This window comes from Bubalus bubalis, chromosome 13 (assembly GCF_019923935.1).
Source record: "Bubalus bubalis isolate 160015118507 breed Murrah chromosome 13, NDDB_SH_1, whole genome shotgun sequence".
NCBI classification, from domain to species: Eukaryota; Metazoa; Chordata; class Mammalia; order Artiodactyla; family Bovidae; genus Bubalus; species Bubalus bubalis.
The window spans coordinates 35,248,094-35,271,161 of NC_059169.1; the positions used below are offsets into that span (position 1 = coordinate 35,248,094).

Genomic DNA, 23,068 nt, shown 5'->3' on the forward strand with positions numbered 1-23,068 from the left:
ATCCAGCTCATCCTTATTTCAGGACCATCCCACAAGCTATCATGTCTGCCTTGAATGTTCCTGTCTCTATTTTGTTTCACATGGCTAGCTTCTACTCATTATTCCCTTTCTTAACCATTTAAACACTACGTCCTAAGAGAAGCTATTCTTGAGTCTTTCCAGTCGATACTGTTATAATGATTCATATGTTCTCTTTCAGAATACCTAAATAGTTTGTATTAAAGTTTAAAATTTAATTATAAACATTAACATTTTTTTCCTATATGACTTTCCATTAAATGTCTCCCTTTTGAAGTTTGGCTATAAGCTTCATGAGCAGATACCATACCTGTTTGTTCATCACTGTATTGTCAGTAAAGAGTAGTAGTATATCTGAAACTGAGCAGACCTTCAGTAAACATTTGTTGAGTGACAAGTTGGAAAGACTCAATAGAGCACAAGAGTGGAAATGGGAGATAAGGAAGCAACTGATGAAACAGAGTACTAAAGAGGCCATAGAGGCTAAAGTGCATGTGCAGTAAAAAATAAAATGATAGGGGCTAAATCAATGATGACCATGGTAAGAAAAATGCTTGTTAGAATGTAAACGATTTGTCCTGGGAGAGATCATATTAAATTAAGGTGGCTAGGGATGGTTTCAAAGAAGTTATTGGCCAGAAGGGATGGTTGGATTTTATTGTTAACTATAATTTAAAAAAAAAATTATAAAAGTAGAATGAATTGGATGATTTGTGTCATAGGTTAGGTTCTCTGGAAAGTAGATGTTGAGACAGAGGTAGAAGTACAAAAGGTTTATTGAAGAATAGCGTTTGTGAAAGAGAAAGGGAGGCAGTTGTATTGGGGAGGGGAGTCATCAGACTGCCATGCAGGACTGACAAAGCCCCTGGCATCCTAATGTTGAATATGTCTTTATCCTACACCTTACTGTCTTTAGCTGAGGATGGGCATGGGAGAGAGAGGTAGTCCTGAGAATAGTGTAATTTCAGCTTGAAAGCTGAGGTGAATCCAGAAGAAATTAACTGAAGAATGTCAGCTAACTACATGCCTTGCAGTTGGGTGTGAGTCCTTTCTCAAAGGCAGATCTGAGCAACGTACCTCTGTGACTGCCTCACATAGAATGCCAACCCAAATTACTCAATAAATTCAATGAAGGATTTTTTTCTTTTTTGCTAAGCTCAATAATCTTGCCCTAAGAAGTATTTGGAAGACCAAGAGTTCACGTTTAGCTAAGTCTAAGTCAAATTTGAAAGAGAAGTGCAAAGGGGAAGGATTTTCCCTGTTACGCAGTAAGATAGTCTATAAAGACAACATGGAACTGGCATGCTGCTGCTGCTGCTGCTGCTAAGTCACTTCAGTCGTGTCCAACTCTGTGCGACCCCATAGACGGCAGCCCACCAGGCTCCCCCGTCCCTGGGATTCTCTAGGCAAGAACACTGGAGTGGGTTGCCATTTCCTTCTCCAGGAACTGGCACAGTCATGGACAGAGACCAACTGAAGAAGAGGTCAGAACCAGAGTTATACATAAATGGAAATATGCATATATGATAAAGGTTAAAGGTGGCATCGAAAATTGATGGGGAAGGGAGAGACTGTTGAGTAGAATCACAGACAAAAACTGGCTTGCTGTTTGAAGAAAAAATAGGCTAGATCCCCCCAGTACGTCAAATAAAGAAATGTATTCCAGACAGAATAAACATCTAAAAGTGATTCTCTGGAAAAAGTAATGAATATAAAAGAAATAGAAGAAAAAAATACAGAAAATCTTTGTGATGGTGAAACACAGGCTAAATTTTTAAGCAAAACTCCTGAAGCACCACTGATAATAAGATTGTCTCCATCAGCTGGGAGAGAACTAGATGAACCTAAGGAGGAGTTAAGTATACTCCAGAGACTATTCCTAGGATCAGGGCAGTTAAGTAAATTATAAGGAGATGCAGGTCTACCAGGAGATATATCATTATGACCTACCTATCAAAAATATTTCCCCTGCTCTACTTCCTTCCTATATCCTTCAACAGTTTTGAGTTCCAGACACTATGCTAAGTGCAGAAAGAACAGAGAGGAATAAACTTGAGTCCTAGTCCTAGATTATGAGTCCTCTTAAAGAACTCATATTCTATTAGGCAGACAGAAGAAAAACTGTCTATTTTTTAAACTGTTTTAACTCCTATTCTACAGGACTTCCCTGTAGCTCAAATGGTAAAGAACCTGCCTGCAATGCAGGAGACCAGGGTTTGATCTCTGGGTCGGGAAGATCCTCTGGAGAAGGGAACGGCAATCCACTCCAGTAATTTTGCCCAGAGAATCCCATGGACAAAGAAATCTGGTGGGCTATAGTCCTTGGGGTCGCAAAAAGTCGGACACACCTGAGCGACTCACACACACACACACACACACACTACAGGTAAGAACCAAGAGGCAACATTTGCCTCAGCTATCTGGTATTTCAGCAGTGAGGAGTCATTCTAAGCAAAAGGAACAGCACTAACAAAGTCACAGGGCTTTGAAGGAACACGGTGTGCTGGAAAATGTTAAGTAGGTAACCTAATACTGCAAGTGTTGTTATTGAATAGAGAAAGTAGTCTATGGCGGTTGTTTTAGTCTTTTCTCAGTTGCACTGATTATTACATTAGCTAACTATGAATTAGCTAATTAGCTAATTAGAAGACAAAGCCAAAGATGAAGCACTGAACTGATGAGGGATAAACAGTGGTTAAGAAAGAGAATCATGCTAGGAAGCACTGATGACTCCTTGTGGAGGGGTAACAAGCACTGTAAGTTATTGCAACAAGCACGGTAACTGTTAAGAGGAGTAAGAGATTGCTGAGATTGCGATCAGTTACACTGTTCAGGGAAGGTTTCATGGAAGTAGCAAGGCTGTAACTGATTAATTTAACAAATTGAGAACTGACTCTATATATCAAAGGCTGGAGATGGAATAGGAGATTGAAAACCTAGTCTACTAATGAACAGATAATCAGATAATTGCAAAAATAAAGCAATGACTGTTACAATAGACAGAAGTACAGGCTGATGTGATAAAGCCTAAGAGGGACTCCTGCTTTAGAGCAGGGAGGTCAAGGATGGTTTTCTGAAGGTGATGCTTGCTGTATGCCCTGAATTTTGATGGATGAGTAGGGTTCAAGTGCAAGGGAGGGAAACATTTTGCAATGGATCACTTTAGTGAGAGAATACACCTTTTTTTCAAGGAACATGAAATAGTTGGGTGGCTGGAGCAAAGACTGAAAAGCAGTGAAAGAAGTTTCTAAGGCATATAGGAAGGTTTTGACTATAAGAGGTCTTTTATAAATATTTATGAATTTTAGATTTTTATCCTGAAGACAATATGGAAGTTGAGACAGATTTTAAGCAGGGAAGTGACATGATTAAATCCACATTTTACAAAGATTGCTATTAAAAGTAATGGCGATGAAGGCATTGAAGCTGGACTGATATGAGGGCAGCTAAGAGCAGAGAAATTAAAAGGCTGTTACTATTGTTTAGGAAAAATAAGAGAAGGTTAAAAAATAATAGCAGCAGTGATAATCGAAAGAGAAGGGTGGGCAAGGTTTGGGTAGCCAGAGAAAGAAGTTAAGTGGAAGCATTCCCTGAACAGTGAATAATCAGTTTGCCAGGAATATATAGCATTTAACAGAAGACTCAACAGTTGGTGATGAGATTGAAAACACTGGTGGAGTCAGCCTGTGGCAAGGCTACTAAACAACAGACTAAACAATTAGGATTTTACATTTTCCCTAGCAATATTAAATTTACAAATCATTTTTTATTGTGGCAAATATTAAAAAATTATCATTTTAACCATTTTTAAGTGAACAGTTCACAATTCAAGAGGAACTAAAGAGCCTCTTGATAAAAGTGAAATAGGAAAAGCAGAAGCTGGCTTAAAACTCAACATTCAAAAAATGAAGACCATGGCATCTGGTCCTATCACTCCATGGCAAATAGATGGGGAAACAATGGAAACAAGGACAGACTTTATTTTCTTGGGCTCCAAAATCACTGCAGATGGTGACAGCAGCCATGAAATTCAAAGACGCTTGCTCCTTGGAAGAAATGCTATGACCAACCTAGACAGCATATTAACAAGCAGAGACATTCCTTCGCCGGCAAAGGTCCGTCTAGTTAAAGCTATGGTTTTTCCAGCAGTCATGAATGGAGTGAGAGTTGGACCATAAAGAATACTCAGCACTGAAAAACTGATGCTTTCTAATTGTGGTGTTGGGGAAGACTCTTGAAAGTCCCTTGGACTGCAAGGATATCAAACCACTCAATCCTAAAGGAAATCAGTCCCGAATATTCATTGGAAGGACTGATGCTGAATCTGAAACTGAAATACTTTGGCCATCTGATGCGAAGAACTGACACATTTGAAAAGACCCTGATGCTTGAAGGTGGGAGAAGGGGACGACAGAGGATGAGATGGTTGGATGGCATCACTGACTCAACGGACATGAGTTTGAACAAGCTCCAGGAGTTGGAAATGGACAGGGAAGCCTGGTGTGCTGCAGTCCATGGGATCCCAAAGAGTTGGATACGACTGAGCGACAGAACTGAACTGAACTCACAATTCACACTGTTGTGTGACCATCAACACCACCTATCTTGAGAACCTTTTTGCCATTCCAAACTGAAATTCTTTACTCATTAAAAAATAATTTCACATTCTCCCCTGTCCCTCTTGCTCCTGGCAACTAACATTCTATTTTTCTGTCTCTAGGGGTTTGCCTACTCTAGGTACCTCATGTAAGTGGAAACACACAATAATTGCCACTTTGCATTCAGCTTGCTTCATCTGGCTAAATCACTTTCATCAACACTCTGGTTAATCAAAAGCTGGCTTCTAATTTGCAAAATACTTTTCATGCTGTATTTTACAAATGTCTTGATTTTCTTACTTGATCAAATCTTTTCCTCTTATTGCTTAAGGAACACTTTAGAAAATTACAAACTCAGAGTTCGTAACAATTTAGTCTACCATTGCATCTGCCATAAAAAGCTTTTTACTGATCTACTTTAAGTGTCTTTATATTGTGAATTATTTTTCTACAGGCAGTAAACAGTTTGTAAAGTTCCACCTAGTACCTTAATGGAAGTAAGTAACAGCGAATAGAACAATTGAGGCAGGAATTAAATTTATCTGACCACTCAGGAGAAATGAAGGTAATTTGTTTAGGATGCTGATAGAAAGGCTCTCTCTTTTGGTGCTATGTCATTTCCCTATCTGGGGTTGAATCAGTTCTAAATGGAGAGAATTGGTTGAATCAGTTCTAAATAGAATTAAAAACACAACAAATACTTCCCTTATTTCTAGCTAGGGGTTAAGTCTGAAAGTACTGGATAATAACAAACTACTTGAGAACTAAAGGCTGGAGGAATCCCTAGGTCATTAGTATATCAATAGTGTTTTGCCATAAATCGAGTAATTTTGGACAAAACTAAGCCTCCGGAGGTCTCGGTGCGTTAGATGAGACCATCCCGTTCTTCCCAATCTTGTCCACAGCACAGCATATCCAGAATACAGTACTGCAGAACCCTGGGAAAAAAAGGAGGAGGCAGCACAGCGCAGCACACCTGTAACCCCCTGATCGCCTGTGTCCCAACACATCCGAGCGGATGCTCTCAAGAAAGCGCTCCAGTAGCAGTGTCGTTCCAGCCGATGGGCCACGCAGTCTGGTATAGAGTTCGAGCTGCTGAAGTTCCTGCTGATTCTGAAGTCAACAGCCTTTCCCTCCTAGTAAAGAAATAAAGTCTTTACTCCTTAGCAAGACCAAAGCGTGGAAAAGCACAAGGCCCACGAGCCAGACAAATAAGCAAGACTCGCCACACTTGCCCAGCGTGCACTCCGGAAAAAAAAAAAAAAACAAAAAAACAAAAAACTTACGTCTCTTCCCAGCAGGCTCCGGGAGTCACCGCGAGATTTCATCAATTCTCGCGAGATTTATCGGCAGCCATCTTCTTGGGGGTGCTGGGAGCCGGGAAGACCCCCCGAATCGTTCCCATTCAGCTGTCCTTCGTTTTCGCTTTCTTCACTTTTTCCTCTTCTGCGTTGCCAGCAAGCACCTGGTTTCAGGGCTGAGGGCAAGCCCGTGTTTAGGCGCGTGTCGCGCTCAGGTCCAGGAAGATTGGCTGGGGTGGAGGGAAGGGGGAGGGCCCGGGCAAACCGTTGCTGCCTCAGCCGGGGCCGGGGTCCGGGGAGGGGGAGCCTTTGGCACCCCGTGGACTCGCGGCCTACGGCGGTCCCCGCGGAGCTGTTCGCCGATCCGGGCTCGCGGGAACCTGCCACCGGCGCCTCCCACCGCGGCCCACGCGGGCGGCGCGCGGAGTAGGGGGCGGGGGCAGCGGCGGCTGTAGCGGCCGCGACCTGGGCGGGCGGAGGAGTGTGACGGGCCTCGGGGCCGCTGTGGATGGTTTCTAAAATGATCATTGAAAACTTCGAGGCACTCAAGTCCTGGCTCAGCAAGACTCTCGAGCCCATGTGAGTATTCGGGAGCTATTTTACTTGCAGGGATGGAAGGGGGAGATAGGTGGACTCCCAGTTGCTTTAAGTGCCTGCCGTGGAGGCCGAAGCAGTGAATTGAGGTCCCAGGCTCTGTGTTTTCTCCTCCTCCGCCACCTTCGTTCCCAGGTTCAGAATACGCCTGGGAGCCTGAGCTGATTTACCTCATCGCTGAGTTGGTTTTTAAACCGATGGCTCTTCTGTTGTTTTCCCGTTATTTGTAGATCGACCCCAGCCTAAACACACAACTCGTTATTTGTCGAGGGCCCCCAGGTCGGTTTCTTTTGGCGAACTCGTGCATGATCTGTTCAGTAGACTGTTTTACTTCGCTTTTTTTTTTAAATGAAGTGAACAGCTCTTTTTAGGGATGTAGAACAGTTCTCGCCCAGCCCACTCATATTTTACCTAAATACCGTCTCTGAAAGAAAGGCCGTGTCTGCCATGTGCTGTCTGGCTCTTAACTGATTGAAAATGTAACAGGTGCTAAGGTGCCCAGTAAAATTTCCCTTTCTCATTTCTGCACGTTTGTTCGCTTGGAGGTAGAAAATGCAATCTAACCATATGGATTGTTTGGCAGTTTTAAGTAGAATCCTATGGGTGTACTCGTGTGTGTGTGTGTGTGTGTGTGTGTGTGTGTGTGTGTGTTGGGGGGGGGGGGTGCTTCGAAGTGCTGAAATGTCTTAGATTGGAACAATTGAATTTTAAGGGTTTACCTTTTAATACATAAAAAATATGGGCCAAGTGTTTTGATCAAAATTGATTGATTTACAATAAACAATTTAAAGTGCAATGCAGAATATCCACTTATTTAATAGATTTATTAAACGCCTTCTATGTACTGTGGGAGGCATTGGGGCTAGAGTTTTTAAATTCCAAAATCGACAAGGCATAATAGAAAAGTAAACAAGCTAACTTCAGGTAGTAAAGAGTCGTGACAGTAATACTAGAGGATCATGTAAAATAGTGTCAACAAGGCCTCTCAGAGGAGGTGACAGTGCAGCAACCCCTGAGGAGGAGAAGGAACTGTGTGAAAGTCTGGGAAGACAATGCTCCTTCCAGAAGGAATGACAAGTGCAAAGGCCCTGTAGCGGAAATGATCATGGTTCGATGGGGAAGAGAAAGGCTGTTGTGGCTGCAGAGAATCTTGTGAAGAGGGAACAAAAGGAAAGAGGTGAAGTTGGAGAAGTAGGAAGGGGCCAAATAATGTAGACTCTTCTAGGCTATAGTCAAGAGCTAGGATTTTACTTAAAATCTAATGGGAAGACTTTAGATGATTTAAAGCAGGCAGAGATTGACTTTGTTTTAAAACTCTGCCTACTTTGTAGAGATTATGGGATCAAGAATAGAAATAAGGGGACCATGCTGAAGGAAGTTGTAGGCCAAGCTGTAGATGTTTGCATTAGAGTGAGAGTGGAGACAAATATGTTTAATAAATAGATCTGGTGGGACTTGTTGCTGGATTGTATGTGAGAGATAAGGGAAAGGAAGATCAAGGGTGACTGATGACTAAGAAGTTAGTCTAAGCAACTGAATGTGTGTTGGTTGAGGAGGCTTGGAGAGAACTGTTTGAGGGGAGAAGGTTAATTTTAACCAGTAAGTAGAAAGTGTTTGTTATACATCTAAGTGAGATATGAAATAGGTAGTTGGGTATGCGTCTAGAACTCAGGCCAAGAGTGGAGATACTTGCATTCATGCGGGTAGTGTTTAAAGTCATGAGACTGGAAGTTTCTGAGGAAGAACGTGTAAATAGGGAAAAGAAGAGAGTTCAGGTCTGAGGTTGGAAGAAAAGTGGGATGTATGTCACTAATGAAAGAGATGTATAACAAAAGAGGAAGGTTGTCACCTTAATGGGATACTGCATAATGGATAAAATGAAGACAGAGGGGCCCTTATGTTGGCAAGGGAGAAGTCATTGGTGAACTTGTTGAAAAGTTTCACTGGAGCAGGATGGTGCAGATAGAAGCCCTGTTTCAATGGGTTGGAGAGAGTGGGCAGTAGTAGAGTATAGTTGTTGAGACCGTGGAGCCAGAATGGCTGCCTTTGAATTCTGTCTCCACCACTCACCTGCTGTATGATATTGGGTAAGTAACTTAGCTCAGTGCCTCCGCTTCCTCGTGTCTGAGAGGGAGGAAATAATGAATATGTATTAAGAAAATCTTTGAACACTGTCTGGTTTGTAATTAGCACTCAGTAAATGTTAGGTGAACAGAAAACTTAGAATGTTTTGCGTTAAAATAGCATTTCCTTGTATAAGCCTTCAGTTCTCAAATTACTTAGTTTTATTACCATTTTTTCTTCTTATTGAAGAGATTATTTATAGCTGATTAGTGTGTTTGCTTGTAATTTTTTTTCGTAGTTTTAATAAAGCATATTCAGGTATCATGTAGCATACTCAGATGACTGTAGCCCTGCAGTCTTTACTGCTGGAATAAGGCACTGCTTGTAGAACCTAGACAGTGGGAGGAGCTGGGATTGGTCCTTTTGTAAAGTACACTGCTGTGGTAAAATTGAATGCGTATCCAAGTTCCTGTCCCTTTAACTGCACTTCAGGGGAATTCTTTTAGATGACTTTTAAAGCTGATTCCAGTTATTTAAGACCTATGGTTTCTAACCTTGGTTTTGTGAAACTTTAAGATGTGTTTGTTATCTAAAGAGATTTTTTCTTTTTTTTTTTTGGCCAAATTTGAGGCATCTATTTGAGGCAGGACCATATGAAGACAGAACTTGAAATTTGTATAGAACTTTTAACCTATTTGTGCTAGTAAAGTATCTCATGGTTTTGGACCTGCCTTGTAGTTTAAATGTATTAATTCAGTAAGTATTTATTGAGCACTTAATCTCCTCTGTGCTAAACAGTGTGTTAAGATATTGGTGAAACGGTAGGAAACATGACATGAAATGACCATCTTCATATTGTTTACCAGGGAAGACAGATGTTAAACAAGTAACTATAAGACTGGTGAGCATGATGAATCCAGAGTGCTATGAAAATATATGTCTGGAACATCTGGAAAGACTTTTGTTGCCTGACAGTATTTCATCTCAACAAGGAAGGATGAGTAGTTTGTTGGGGCAAAAGGATGGGAATGGAGAGTTGTAACAGCAAGGTTTTTGAGGGCAGATCGTATGATGACCCTAAAATGACGGAAGGAAAGGTGAAAAAAAGAGCCAGGGGAACCACAGCGGCAGATAGCTCCTGAGACAGGAGCCAGATTGCACGAGACTGTTGAGTCATGTTAAGGATTTGGGATGTCATTGAAGGATAGTGGGAAGCCAGTGAAGGGTTTTGGGGGAGAAGAGTTTTCAGATGGACATTTGGGGGGATGGGGTGGGGAGTCAACCTGGTTGCAGTTTCAACATGAAATAGAAGTTGGTAAATCTGTATTTTATTTGATTATAAGGTCTGTAGGTATATCAGGATTCCAAGTTTTCTTTTTCATAATTTATTGAAAACATATGTGTTAAAATTATCATCTTGAAATACATGATGTTTTTGTTCTCCAAAACATTTGCTTAGTCATACATGCTTATAATAAAATAAAATAGATGTTGGTCTTTCCTGTATCATTGATTTCTTTTTCATAACATTAAGCTCTCTTTTGATGTTTTTTTGTTTTTTAAACAAAAGATTTTCTGCTGTATTTTAAAACTTTTTGTGAGTTTACGTATCACTAAATGTGATTTAATAAAATCATGGATTATTTTCAGTTTAAGGGAAACCTCAAGATCTAATCAAACCCCTTGCTGCTGCTGCTGCTGCTGCTAAGTGGCTTCGGTTGTGTTCGACTCTGTGCGACTCCATAGACGGAAGCCCACCAGGCTCCCCCGTCCCTGGGACTCTCCAGGCAAGAACACTGGAGTCGATTGCCATTTCCTTCTCCAATGCATGAGAGTGAAAAGTGAAAGTGAAGTCGCTCAGTTGTGTCCGACTCTTAGCGACCCCATGGACTGCGGCCCATCAGGCTCCTCCGTCCATGGGATTTTCCAGGCAAGAGTGCTGGAGTAGGGTGCCATTGCCTTCTCCAATCAAACCCCTTAGTTTTTCCAAAAATAAAATTGAGAGAGACTTAATGACGTGCCCAAGTTTTGTTGAACTTAGTAGTGAAGAGCAGAATGCCTCATTTTGTGCTGCTACTAGGTCGTGCTGTGGAGGTACCGTTGTGTAGTGGAAAGAAAACCTTTTTGTGTCCACGTAGACCAGTGTTCAGATCTCTCAGCTCTGCCAACAGGCAAGTGAACCTCCCTTTTCCTTGTTAGTATGATAGGAAGAATTATACCTATTTCTGTAGGTGAAAGAATTAAATGAGACATATTTTTAAGAGCCCAGCCCCTTCCCCCCAACTCCCAGGAGATATATATATATATATAAAAGCAGTGAAAAAAGCATTTACCCAAAGGGAATGTTCTGAAATACAAAGAGTACCTGCTGTGCAATCTGGGGAGCTCACTCTTAACAGGCAGGCATTATTTCAGTCTGCTTAGGTTTCTTTCACTCATTTTGACCTTTTCCTCCTCTTTTATCTCTAACCAAATTTTTAGCTTAAAGTTTAAGACAAATATAGTATTTAATGCCTAACTCTTTAGCAACAGTTACCAGGGGAAAACATTAAATAAGTTATCTGCTCTCAAGTCCAAGGTATTTTAAAGCTATATTATCTACTGCTGACAACATAGAAAACAGACCAGATTACAACAGCTGTGACAAGTCAAAAAAGTTTGATAAGGTTCACAATGCTACAGTAATAAGGAAGATACAAGTACAACAGTTACACTGTATTGATCTTAAATACCAGTTTGATTAAACACAGGTTACATTGCTATTATTGCTACTGTTAACATTTGTATACATTGTTAAACCTTTGTATTACTTTCAAGTTCTATGAGGTAAATACTGTTACCTCCATTTTGCAAGTGATGACACCTGAGGTACTGAAGCATGAAGTTAAGATACTTGCCCAGAGTCACACATCTTACTTGTGACTGAACAGTGATTTAGACTCAATATTTTGACTCTGGAGCCTTGTTCTTAGCTTACTACAACATAATGTAGTGTATCCTTTCCTCCTCCCCTATGTGTGTGCCTCTGTATGTGTACTTTTTTTACTATTAGATTTTTGTAGTAGTAGCTGCTATTGTGGAGAAGGCAATGGCACCCCACTCCAGTACTCTTGCCTGGAAAATCCCATGGACGGAAGAGCTTGGTGGGCTGCAGTCCATGGGGTCGCTCAGAGTCTGACATGACTGAAGCGACTTAGCAGCAGCAGCAGCAGCAGCAGCTGCTATTGTAAAGGAACAAAGTTCTTAGGCATTGTGATTATCAGTGCTTTAGAGTCTAAGACAGAAACCTAGAGTTTTGTAGTCATTTCTCCTTTACCCACACTTAGTACTATACCTTTCTCACCACATTAAAATTTATTTTTGTTTTATAGGAAGAACTGAAAGGTGATCTTTTTGTTTCTGAATTTTATTTACTCTTCCCCTCCTTTGATCTTTCATTTTCTGCAGACCCTTTTGGGTATAGTCAGTCTCTAATTCCTTAAGCTCAGCAAAAAACAAAACAAAGAATTAAATCCTACTTCTAGTCATTTTCACACTAGCTTTCTTTTCCTGTCACTGTTAATTCTTGAAATAGTAGTCAGCCTTTAATTTTTCACTCATTTGTCCCCAACCATTTACTTCTTAATGCCTTAACAATAGTTAAACTCATGTTCAACCGAAATTGCTTACCCCAGTGTTACCATTGAATTTGTTTATTAAATGTAAAGACTTATAGAAATTTTAGTTCTTTGACCTCTGTGTATGACATTAGACAGTGTTGATAGCTGCTTTTTTTTTTTCTTTAAACTTCTCATGACTTAGATCCCTAATATTTTGGTTCTCTTTCTCACAAATCAGTCCTATCTCCTTAAGCTCTTTTTCCTGCCTTTGAATTGTATTTTTCTTTGTTCTGTTCCGATGACTCCTTTTTCTTATTCATTACCACTCCTAACCCTTTATTCACATTCATTCCTATGGATGGTTTCTATTGTAATACGTGCCAGTGGTTTTAAAAACTGTGTGTGTGTTGTAGTTGCTTTGAAAGTTTGATTAAAGACTCCCTTCCCCAGGATATTGCATATACATATTTGAATTTTAGAGCTTTTTCAAGAGTACCTGTAAGCATTTATTTTTCTCATAGGTATGTCTAGGCTTAATTGCTTCAAAGTTTTATACTCTGAAACTCTGATTGCTAGCTCTGTGCCTGATCCTTTCCACCTGAACTTCAAACCACTGTATGTTTCTGAAAATAAAATATTCACTTATTTCCGTTTCATTTTTCCAAATTATTTGGGCTTGAACTTGTATTTTTTTGGCTTCTCCCTTCATTCCTTTCCCCCAATTCAGTTAATCATTGGGTTCTGTCTTTTTCTTTTAATAATTCTTACTAATGACAGTGGTCAGTAGGGAACCCTGCACTCCTTATCTAAACCACTGCAGTTTGTTTTCTAACAAACCTCCCTATCTCCAGTCTTTTTCTCATTTGGAGTTCTTTTAGCCTGGATACCCAGCTTTTTTATTGTATTGTGTGATCAAAATCTTCAGCACTTCTAAATAATCAATTGCATACTTCTTAACTTGACTTTCAGAACTCTAATGTCTGTTTCAAATTATCTTTCCAGTTTATATCTTCCTACTTTTTACGTTGTAAGTCTTAATTTCAACAAAAGCTGAACTTTACATTCTGCTTCTCTATCACATAGTTTATACTGTCCTTTCTCCCCCAACTTTATGTAGAAGGTAACATTAATTGAGTCCTTACTATTTGCTAATGTTTGTGCATTCATTGTGTGTGAGCTGGGTTCTGTTATCCCAATTTTAAAGATGAAGAAGAAATTCACTCTTAGGAAGTTTAAGTAATATACTTCATTCATAGCTAATAAATGATAAGAGACAGGATTAATGACAAGACATTTCTATTCCAGAGTTTTGCTGTGTATTGTGATGTAATGCCTATCTTGGTTTCTTTTATATATGTTGAAATCAAAGGTCCATTGCAATTCCAGTTCATCCAGAAAGCCATTTATCTGTCCAGTTGAAATCAGTGACTCTTCCATGAGGCTCCTCTCTTAGTGCTAGTTTGCATAGTTTTTTGAAACTCATCATTTGCAGACTTGTTCAGTAGTTAATTCTTTTGTTTTACTGTTCTTATTAGAGTCTAAGGTCCTTGGAAATAAACTCAAAATGTTAAGTGTTCTCTGGATAGCACCCAGCACAGTGCCTTGTGGCGGGTGTACACCTGGGTTTCAAATGCATTAGTTGAAATTTCTACTTTGTGCACCCATGATCTAAGGAGAGAGAAAGGCATTTGTATAAAACTGTTTCGGAAAAGCAGATATGTGAGCACTTTGAAGATTTACTAATCTCTGGGTCTGTTTCATTTTATTTTTACCTTACAGCACTTTCAAATTAACTAAAGACTCAGATTTTTCTTTTTTTTTTTTTAAGAGGGAAAGGACACAGAAATATTAGCATGTACTCATTAAAGTATGTGAATGCTGCTATATGCAAGATTTCTTAGCTCCATAGAGCTGCACAAAAAATTATGGTAATTCTAGTCTGATGAATTTTATAGCTATATTGGCTAAAATATTTTTCATGACTTTCTTACCACATTTTACTGCTGCAGTCTTAATTGGATTTTTCCATCTGAGTGATGAATAGTTAAAATGCATTTAGCATTTACTGTTTTAGCAATTCCTTTTTTTGGCTTACAATGTTTTTAAATGAATTATTTTATATGCATAAGTCCAGGTATAGGGATAGTATTAGTAACAAAATGGAAAATAATATTTTCTAGTGTTTGGTATGTTTGTGTTGAGAATGACCAAAACTTGAGCTAAGTGTAGGCTTTTAGGAATTTTTCTTCCTCCTGCTTCCTTACTCCCCAGGAATGTGTGGATGGTAAATGCTTCCTGCTGAAGTTATTCACTACCTTCCTACTACTTTGTTTCTGTGGAAAAGTCTTTTTCAGTTTACAGGTGGTAACTTCTGAAATAGGTAAAAGTTTATTTTTAACTTGAGGTTATATTTAGTATTTTGTGTGTGTGTAAAAGATGTAGTAATTAGAGACATGTTACTCGTTGGTTCTTTCTGACATTCTGTCTGTGTGTGTGTTCAGTCACTTGTACAAATATGTTATATATATTTTTCTTCTCCTTTTTTCTATAATTGGAGGTCATTCAATATAATACATAAGAGATACCCCCCCTTTTTCAGGTTGCATAGTATTTTAATGTAATGGGTATACCATAATTTATTTAACCATCGTTTATTGATTTGCTGAACAGATAGAGCCATAGTGTATGTATTTATCTTGTGTCAGTTTGTAATTAACATAAACAGATCAGTTGCATAAGTTTTGACAGTTACATATACCTATGTAATCACCATATAAAACAGGATCTAGAACTTTCTCTGGAAAATTCTCTTGTGCCTCTTTCTGAGTTTTTCTTTCTAACAAGACATCCACTCTGATATTGGCATTATGAGTATGACTGCTGTGAATATTCTTAATCAAGTTGTGGAAGTATTTTCTTTTGGGAGAGGGGTAAATACCTAGAGGCGTATTTGCTAGGTCATAGGGTAGCTGCATGTTTTCTATTATAAGAAACTTTAGAAATTGTTTCTAAAGTGGTTGAACTATATCACATTGCTACCTGTGATTTGTGAGAGTTCCAGTTGCTTCATATCCTCAGCATTATTTAGTATTGTTAAGTTTTTTTTTCATTGTTGTTGTTTTTAAACCTTTATAGTGAGTATAAAATGACATCTTACCTTTTTTGGACTGACAGTTTAATTCTCTTTATGGTTTTAATTTGCTTTTTCCTGATGAATAGTACTATTGAGGACCTTTTCATGTGTTTATTGACTGTCACATCTTTTGTAAAGTGGCTGAAGTGAAGTGAAGTGCGAGTCTCTCAGTCATGTCCGACTCTTTGCAATCCCAGGACTGTATGCGGTATAGTCCATGGAATTCTCCAGGCCAGAATACTGGAGTGGGTAGCATTTCCCTTCTCCAGGGGATCTAACTCAGGGATCAAACCCAGGTCTCTTGCATTGCAGGTGGATTCTTTACTAGCTGAACCACAAGGGAAGCCCGTGGCTAAGTCTTACTTATTTTTAAAATTGGGCTGTCTTATTGCCAATTTCTGCTGCTGCTGCTGCTGCTAAGTCGCTTCAGTTGTGTTCGACTCTGTTCGACCCCCTAGACGGCAGCCCACCAGGCTCCCCTGTCCCTGGGATTCTCCAGGCAAGAACACTGGAGTGGGTTGCCATTTCCTTCTCCAGTGCATGAAAGTGAAAAGTGAAAGTGAAGTCATTCAGTCGTGTCCGACCCTCAGCGACCCCATGGACTGCAGCCCTCCAGGCTCCTCTATCCATGGGATTTTCCAGGCAAGAGTACTGGAGTGGGGTGCCATTGCCTTCTCCGTGCCAATTTCTAGGAGCTCTTTATTCCTGTAGAATACATGACCTACAGGTTTTTTCCCCTCCTCTGTGACTTGTGTGCAGTAGTCCCTCCTTATCTGTGGTTTTGCTTTCTGTGGTTTCAGTTACCTATGATGAGCTATGGTTTAAAAATATTAGATAGAAAATTTCAGAAATAAACAATTTATAAGTTTTAAGTTGCATGCTCTTATGAGTAACATGATGAAATCTCGCATTGTACTGCCCAAGATGTCAATCATTGCTTTGTCCAGCATATCCCACACATTTGTCACTTAGTAACTGTCCTGGTTATCAGCTTTGCTCTCGTGATATTGCAGTGCTTATGTTCAAGTAACTTATTTTGCTTAATTATGACTGCAGCACTCAAGATTAGTGACAGGCAGTTTGGATATATCAAAGAGAAGCCATAAAGTGCTTCCTTTAAACAAAAAGGTGGAAATTCTCAACTTAATAAGGAAAGAAAAAATTCGGTACTGAAGTTGCTGAGATTTATAGTAAGAATGAATCGTCTGTCTCTGAAATTGTGAAAAAGGAGAAAAATTCTTTCTAGTTTTGCTGTCACACTTCAAAGTGCAAAAGTTTTGACAGCTGTGTGGTAAGTACCTAAGATGGAAAAGGCCTTCAGTTTGTACAATAACGTATTTTGAAAGGAGAAGAGAGAAAGCGACACTACACTCACATGAATTTTATTACAGTATATAGTTATAATTATTCTATTTTATTATTGTTGTTAATCTCTTACTGTGTCAATTTATATACCTAATTTGTTCATAGGTATGTGTGTATAAGTGGCGGGTAAAAAATCTGCCTGCAATGCAGGAGACGCACAGGAGACCTGGGTTCCATCCCTGGGTGGGGAAGATCCCCTGGAGAAGGAAATGGCAACCACTTGGGTATTCTTGGGTTTCCCAGGTGGTGCTAGTGGTAAAGAACCCACCTGCCAATGCAGGACACAGATGTGGATTTGATCCCTGGGTCGGGAAGATCCTCTAGAGGAGGGCACGGCAACCCACTCCAGTATTCTTGCCTGGGGAATCCCATAGACAGAGGAGCCTGGTGGGCTACAGTCCCTAGGGTCTCAGAGTTGTACACAACTGAAGCGACTTAGCATACACACATCCCTGTGTGGGAAAAAACTTAGTGTATAGTAGGGTGTATCTGTGGTTTCAAGCATCCACTGGGTGTTTTGAAATGTATTTCCACCGTGGATAAGGTGTGCGTGCAGTTGCTCAGTCGTGTCCGACTCGTGACCTCGTGGACTGTAGGCCCCCAGGCTCCTGTGTCCATGGGATTTTCCAGGCAAGAAAACTGGAGTGGGTTGCCATTTCCTTCTTCAGGGGTCTTCCCAAGCCAGGGATCAAACCCATGTCTCCAGCAGTGCAGGTGGATTCTTTACTACTGAGCCACCTGGGAAGCCCTGTGGATAAGGGGGGACTACTATATAATTATGTCATTTTGTGGGCAGAAATTTTTATTTTTATTAAGTCCAATTTATTTTTGTTTTGTGGTTATGTCTAACAAGTCTTTATCTCCTCCAAGATCATAAAGACATTATATGTTCTAGAAATTTTCTGCCTCTTGGTAGGTTTAGGTCCATTCATCTCAAATAAATTTTTAAAATAATGTATATGGAGGCATTCAGACAAGCCACCTGTTCTTACTTGGCCCTGTAATAATTGTTTCTCTGCTCCAAACTCTGACATTTAGGCTTGTTTGGCCTACGTGTGTGTCCATCAGGCACACAAACTTGTGTTTATTAACAGTTTTGGCAAGCCAGCCCAGTAGTCTGTTTCAGTGGCAGATTGACTCTGCCCAGGAGCAGCCTCTTCCCCGAGTCCCCAGCACCTGCCAGAGCTCATGTCGTTCTGGGGAACTCAGGAGGACTCTCCCTGACAGGGACTGGCTGCCCTGGCTCAAGGCTGTTTGGAGTCAAGAAACGAAAAACCAGAAGTGCATATGGAATGAGGTAGGGCCAGTGGCTCTTTTATCTGTTTTTAAAATAAGTATATTGTTAATTTTTCCATAAATGGTCCCTAAAAAAGACTTTCCTATTGGATGACTTGGCTTGTTGTTTGATAATTAACTGTACTTATAAGTCTGTTTCTGAACTCTGTCTTGGTCCACTGATATTTGGCATGTTGGTTGATAATTAACTGTATATATGAGTCTATTTCTGGACTCTATCTTGGTCCAGTGATATGTATGTATTCTGATGCTTATACCACACTGTCTAAATAACTTTATAAATTTTGAAATCAGGTTATGTAAATCCTCCTAGTTTATCCTTTTGAAAAATTGTCTGGGTTATACTGGATTCATTTCCCTATAAAGGTGAGAGTCAGTGTTTCAGTTTCTGCGAGAAGGCCTGTGTTGATTGTTGATAGGGATTGAGTTGAATGTAGAGATCAATTTTAGAAGAAAGAGGATCATTTTTCAAATTTTATTGTTATTTATAGAAATATGATTGATATTTACATATTGACCTTGTATTTTGCAACTAAGTACCCTTATTATTTACAGTAGCTATTTTATAGATCCTTTGAAATTTATCAGTCATGTTATCTGTGATAGTTTTACTTTCTGATTTAAAAAAATTTTTTCATTTCTTATTGTATAGGTTAGGAACAACAGTGCAAGTTAAATTGAAGTGGTCTAAGAGTTGACATCCTTGTTTTGTCCAAGTCTTAGGGGAAAGAGACCTAGTGTTTCAGTATTAACTGATGTTAGTGCTAGGTTTTTTTATAATTGCCTTTTACCAGATTGAGGAAATTCTCTTCTGTTCTTAATTTGCAGAGTGATTTGTCATGAAAAGGTAAAGAATTGTCAAATCTTTGTCTACATTGATCGAAATGATCACGTGCTTTTCTCTCTTTTTCTGTTAATGTTGTACATTACATGGATTGGTTTTCAAATGTTAAGCCAACCTTGGATTTCTAAGATAAACCCTGCTTGGTCATGATGTAATTATCCTTTTTATGCATATTACTGGATTTGATTTGCTAATATTTTGTTAAGTTTTGCTTCTGTTTATGAGGGCTATGTGTATTTTATTTTTTCTTTAAAATGTTAGATTTCACTGATGAAGCATCTGGGAATGAAGATTTAGTTGTGAAATGGATCTTTTATTACAAAATCAGTTTGTTTACTAGGTATAGGTCTATTTAGGTATTCTGTTTCTGCTTGTGTCACTTTTGGTAATTTATGTTTTTCAAGGATTTTTCTCTTAAGTTGCTAGATTTATTGACACAGAGTTGTTTGCATTGTTGCCTTATTATTCATATAATGACTAGAATCTATTTGATGCTTCCCCTCCTCTTTTAAAAATTATACCTGATTTTGGTAATATTACTTTTTTATTTTCTTGACCAATTTTGCTAATAGTTTATCAGTTTTATTCATCTTTTGCCAAGAACACTATTAGCTTTGATTGTTTTCTATTTTGGTGTTATATTTTTATCATTTCCTTTTTCTACTTAGAGTTTAATTTGCTGGCTTTTCCTTCTTTCTTCAAAGGTAAGCTTAGGCCATTGGTTTTATATTTTTCTTGTAGTTTCAAAAACTAGGGCCTGGAGGTAAAGCACAGGCAGGTATCCAGAATCTTGTTAATGCTGAGATTCTAGTTCTTATAAAAGGCAAGATCCTACTAGTGATAAAAACTTTTTTTTTTTAACCAGCAATGTTGGACTGTAATGTATCAGGTACTTCAAAATGTTGGTCACTGAACATCATGGCCACAAACCTTTAAAAACTGTTTCCATTTTATATAATTTGAGGTGTTGCATGGGAGTTCTAAATTGATCCATCATAATATGAAATTCACTATGTGATTCAAATGTAACAGTGCAAAATTGAATATAAAGGCATGCATAATCTTTCTCTTAGAAATCTAGAGGGGTTGTGATTTCAAATATTGTGCAGTTAGATTAAATCATAATGCAACAGTTTAAAAAAAAAAAAAAAAAGATGATCCTGATCATGCCCTCAAAAACATTTGAAGCCAGTGGTGAACTGAATCAAACTAAGTTTCTTACAAAACCCAAGCCACATCAGTTACAGAACAGTTGACTCCACTCTAGTGTCCTAGCAAAAGAAAGGACATACCCTTTACTGAAGATAAATCTTATTTACTTCAGTCTCCACCTCAGTGTTCTTTTACACAAAATTTTCAGCTTAATGCAATAACAAGGAACACAAAATAGTAAGAAAGTAAGATTCACTTGAGAAGAAATAGTCAATGGAGAGATGACTCAAGTATTAGAATTATTAGACAAAAACTTTATGATAAAAATGCTGAAGAATTTATTTAAGCATTTGGACAACAGGCACAAAGATATGGGGAACTTCAGTTAACACACAGAAGCTATTCAGAAGAATTTAATGGAGAAATCTAGAAATGAAAAGTATAGCTGAAATAAGCAGACTGGACACCATAGGGGAAAAAAACAGCAGTGAACTTGAATGTAGGAAAATAGAAAATATCCAAATCAAAGGGAGAAAAGTAATTTTAAAAGATATATCTGAGATCTGTAAGACAGTATCAAGCAGTCTAAAATATAAGTTACTGAAGTCCTGGAAAAAGGGAAGAAAAATGAAGCAGAAAAAATGTTTGAAGACATAACAACCAAGGACTTTCCAAAATGGGTGAAAGACATTAAAACATAAATCCAAATTGGCAAAATTAAGCAGGATAAAATATGTGTGTGTGTGCGTCTGTGCACACACACACACACACAGCTGTGGGCATTTCATGGTCACACACTGCTGACCAAATAAAAAGACTTTTAAAAGTAGTCAAAGAGAGAAAAAAGACAGATACTTTACATATAGGAAAACAAAGACTCAAATAGTGGCTAATTGCTTATCATCATCGATGAGGGACCGTGGCAATAGTATTATAAAACAGTGAAGTGTATACACACTCAATACTTACCAGCTAAAACCACAAGAGTAGTTGTGGAAGTAGGGAAGGAAAACTAGAAGAGATCTGCCAGGGCACTCCCAGCTTTCAACTAGCAAAGTCAAGAAGAATAGGAAGGCTGAGCAAACTCCTTTTAGGATTCCAGGTCTTCACAGAGTTGGTTGGTTACCCAACAAAAAGAAAAGGGAAGGAGCAAGAAAACAACTGCTTATATTCTTATCAGTTTTCTGTTGCTTACTGGCAGTTTAAAAATTGATGTGGAAAAAGCATTTATAAAAATCTTCAGTTATAAATAAAAAACATAAAAAAATAAACTGTCAGTGTGACCCTTGTTGTATTTATACTATTTGATGATGGCTACAGTACATACTTCACATTTTCAAAAAAGTTTTTTATAATAACAGATTGTGAAAGAGATCTCATTTTGAAGAGTTTCATAAATTTGTACTTACCAGACTGTGAAGTATTTCAAGCACTTTTCACAAATTGGGTTATGTTAAAGTTTTGAAACTTATGAAGACATCGAGTGCCCCAAATTGGAAGAGCAGTTCTATGAGGAATTATGACTATTCATTATGCTTAGGAAAAGGTTTTTGACTCCAGCTAGCCTTTGTTGGTTTCAAATTAAGAAGGGATGAATCATGCCATACTGAAGTGTATGGACATTTTGGGGACTAGGTTATAGGATACTGGGAGGGTTAACTGAAGTAATGGAGTAATTGGTCAGATCTTCTTTTAAGAATGAAACTATGATATTTAGAGATTTGATTAAGTTGTAACATTTTGGAGACAAGAAAGACTAAATAGCAGTTTTTTAGTCTAGTTTTAAGAGTGAGTTGTAAAATGTCTAAATTTGGACTTCGGCAGAAGCTAGGAAGATAGAAGTACTATTCTTTGAACATGTGTACTGAATGTAATGAGGGCCATCTCAGCAGTCAGGGTATGGAAGAAAAAGCAGCCAGGAAGGACTTGTCAAAATGCTTGTGGACTTTTTTTTATTGACCTTTCTTGAGATCCATGACAGCTCTGAATTTGTTGGCACACTTTTATATTTGCTATAATTGGGTTTGATCTTAACTGAAAATTGTTTTGCGTGTGTTTTAGTTGATATACCCCTGATTAAGAATGCTATTACTTATTGTGATGTTTAGTACACTTCTTCACCAGTGTGATTGGTTCTAGGGAAAAGATAGACTTTGTTATCTAGTCTGAAACAGACAAGTACACCAATAGTAACATTTTAACAGTGATAGAAATATGGACAGATCTTGTTTCCTGGGAATTCAGGAAAAATATGTAAAATGTTTCTATTTAGTTATTCTTTATCTTTCCCAAGGCTCAAACCTTGCTCACCAGTTCAGAAGAGGGAGTTCTGTGGCTTTTGAAAAAGATCTAGAGGAACCATTTTGGATTTTTTTTTCAATTTTTTTTTTTCAGATTACATACTGAATTATTTTAAATTCAATTAAAGTAGGGGAGGTCGAGTGCAATGATGGTGAAAGCTTTTGTATCTTATTCCTAAAAAATGACCCACTTGGTCAGGTTATATGGTTCAGTGCCTTTGTTTTAAAAATGAGAAAGCGGAAGCCTAGAGAAATAAAATACTAACCCAGGATTACGTAATAAATGAATAAAGTAAGATAACACTAGAAATCTGAAAACCTGGGGTTTTGGAGTTCAGTGCTTTTCAATACCAGACTGCTTCAAGGAAAAGCTGATAGTTTGGCTTAGAAGAGAACATAGATTGGAAAGGGAATAGTGCTTAAAATATAGTAACTAAATTTTAACATCTTTTCAAAGGGAGTGGTGATAATAAGCATCTTATAATTTCACATTTTTAATCTGTTTTTTCATTAGTAGTGCATTTGCTTTGGTGTTTGCAGGTTAATGCTTTCTCCTTTGTAATCATATTTATTTGTAATTATTTCTAATTTTGCAGAGCAGCTGTTCTCTCAGATAAGTAAACTGAAGCTTAGTTCTTTAGCTGTGAGATTTGTGAGGTGGAAAGTATCCCCTTTTTAGTGAAAAAAATTTCAGCGTGATTTGATAGCAATATTAGAAAACTGTTGTGGCAATATTAGAAAAAACCTAGAAGTCTATCATAAGCTACACAGTATTAGCCAGACTTTTTTTTTTTTTTAAACATA

General features: G+C 38.4%; 1 protein-coding gene across 19 annotated transcripts in view; it reads left to right on the plus strand.

Annotated features, from left to right (window-relative positions):
- The first annotated feature begins 5,981 nt into the window (after positions 1-5,981).
- RBM26 (RNA binding motif protein 26) overlaps positions 5,982-23,068 on the plus strand; it is a 79,857-nt gene continuing 62,770 nt past the window's right edge. For 7 of the 19 annotated variants that reach the window (XM_025262697.3, XM_025262695.3, XM_025262698.3 and 4 more), the window contains exon 1: positions 5,985-6,496. In XM_025262697.3, coding sequence (XP_025118482.1) covers positions 6,426-6,496 — 71 coding nt within the window. In that variant the 5' untranslated portion in view covers positions 5,985-6,425. Of the gene's footprint in view, positions 6,497-17,899; positions 17,970-23,068 lie in introns of all 19 variants that reach the window. The other 12 variants (XM_044927176.2, XM_044927186.2, XM_044927178.2 and 9 more) reach the window with 6 other exon arrangements.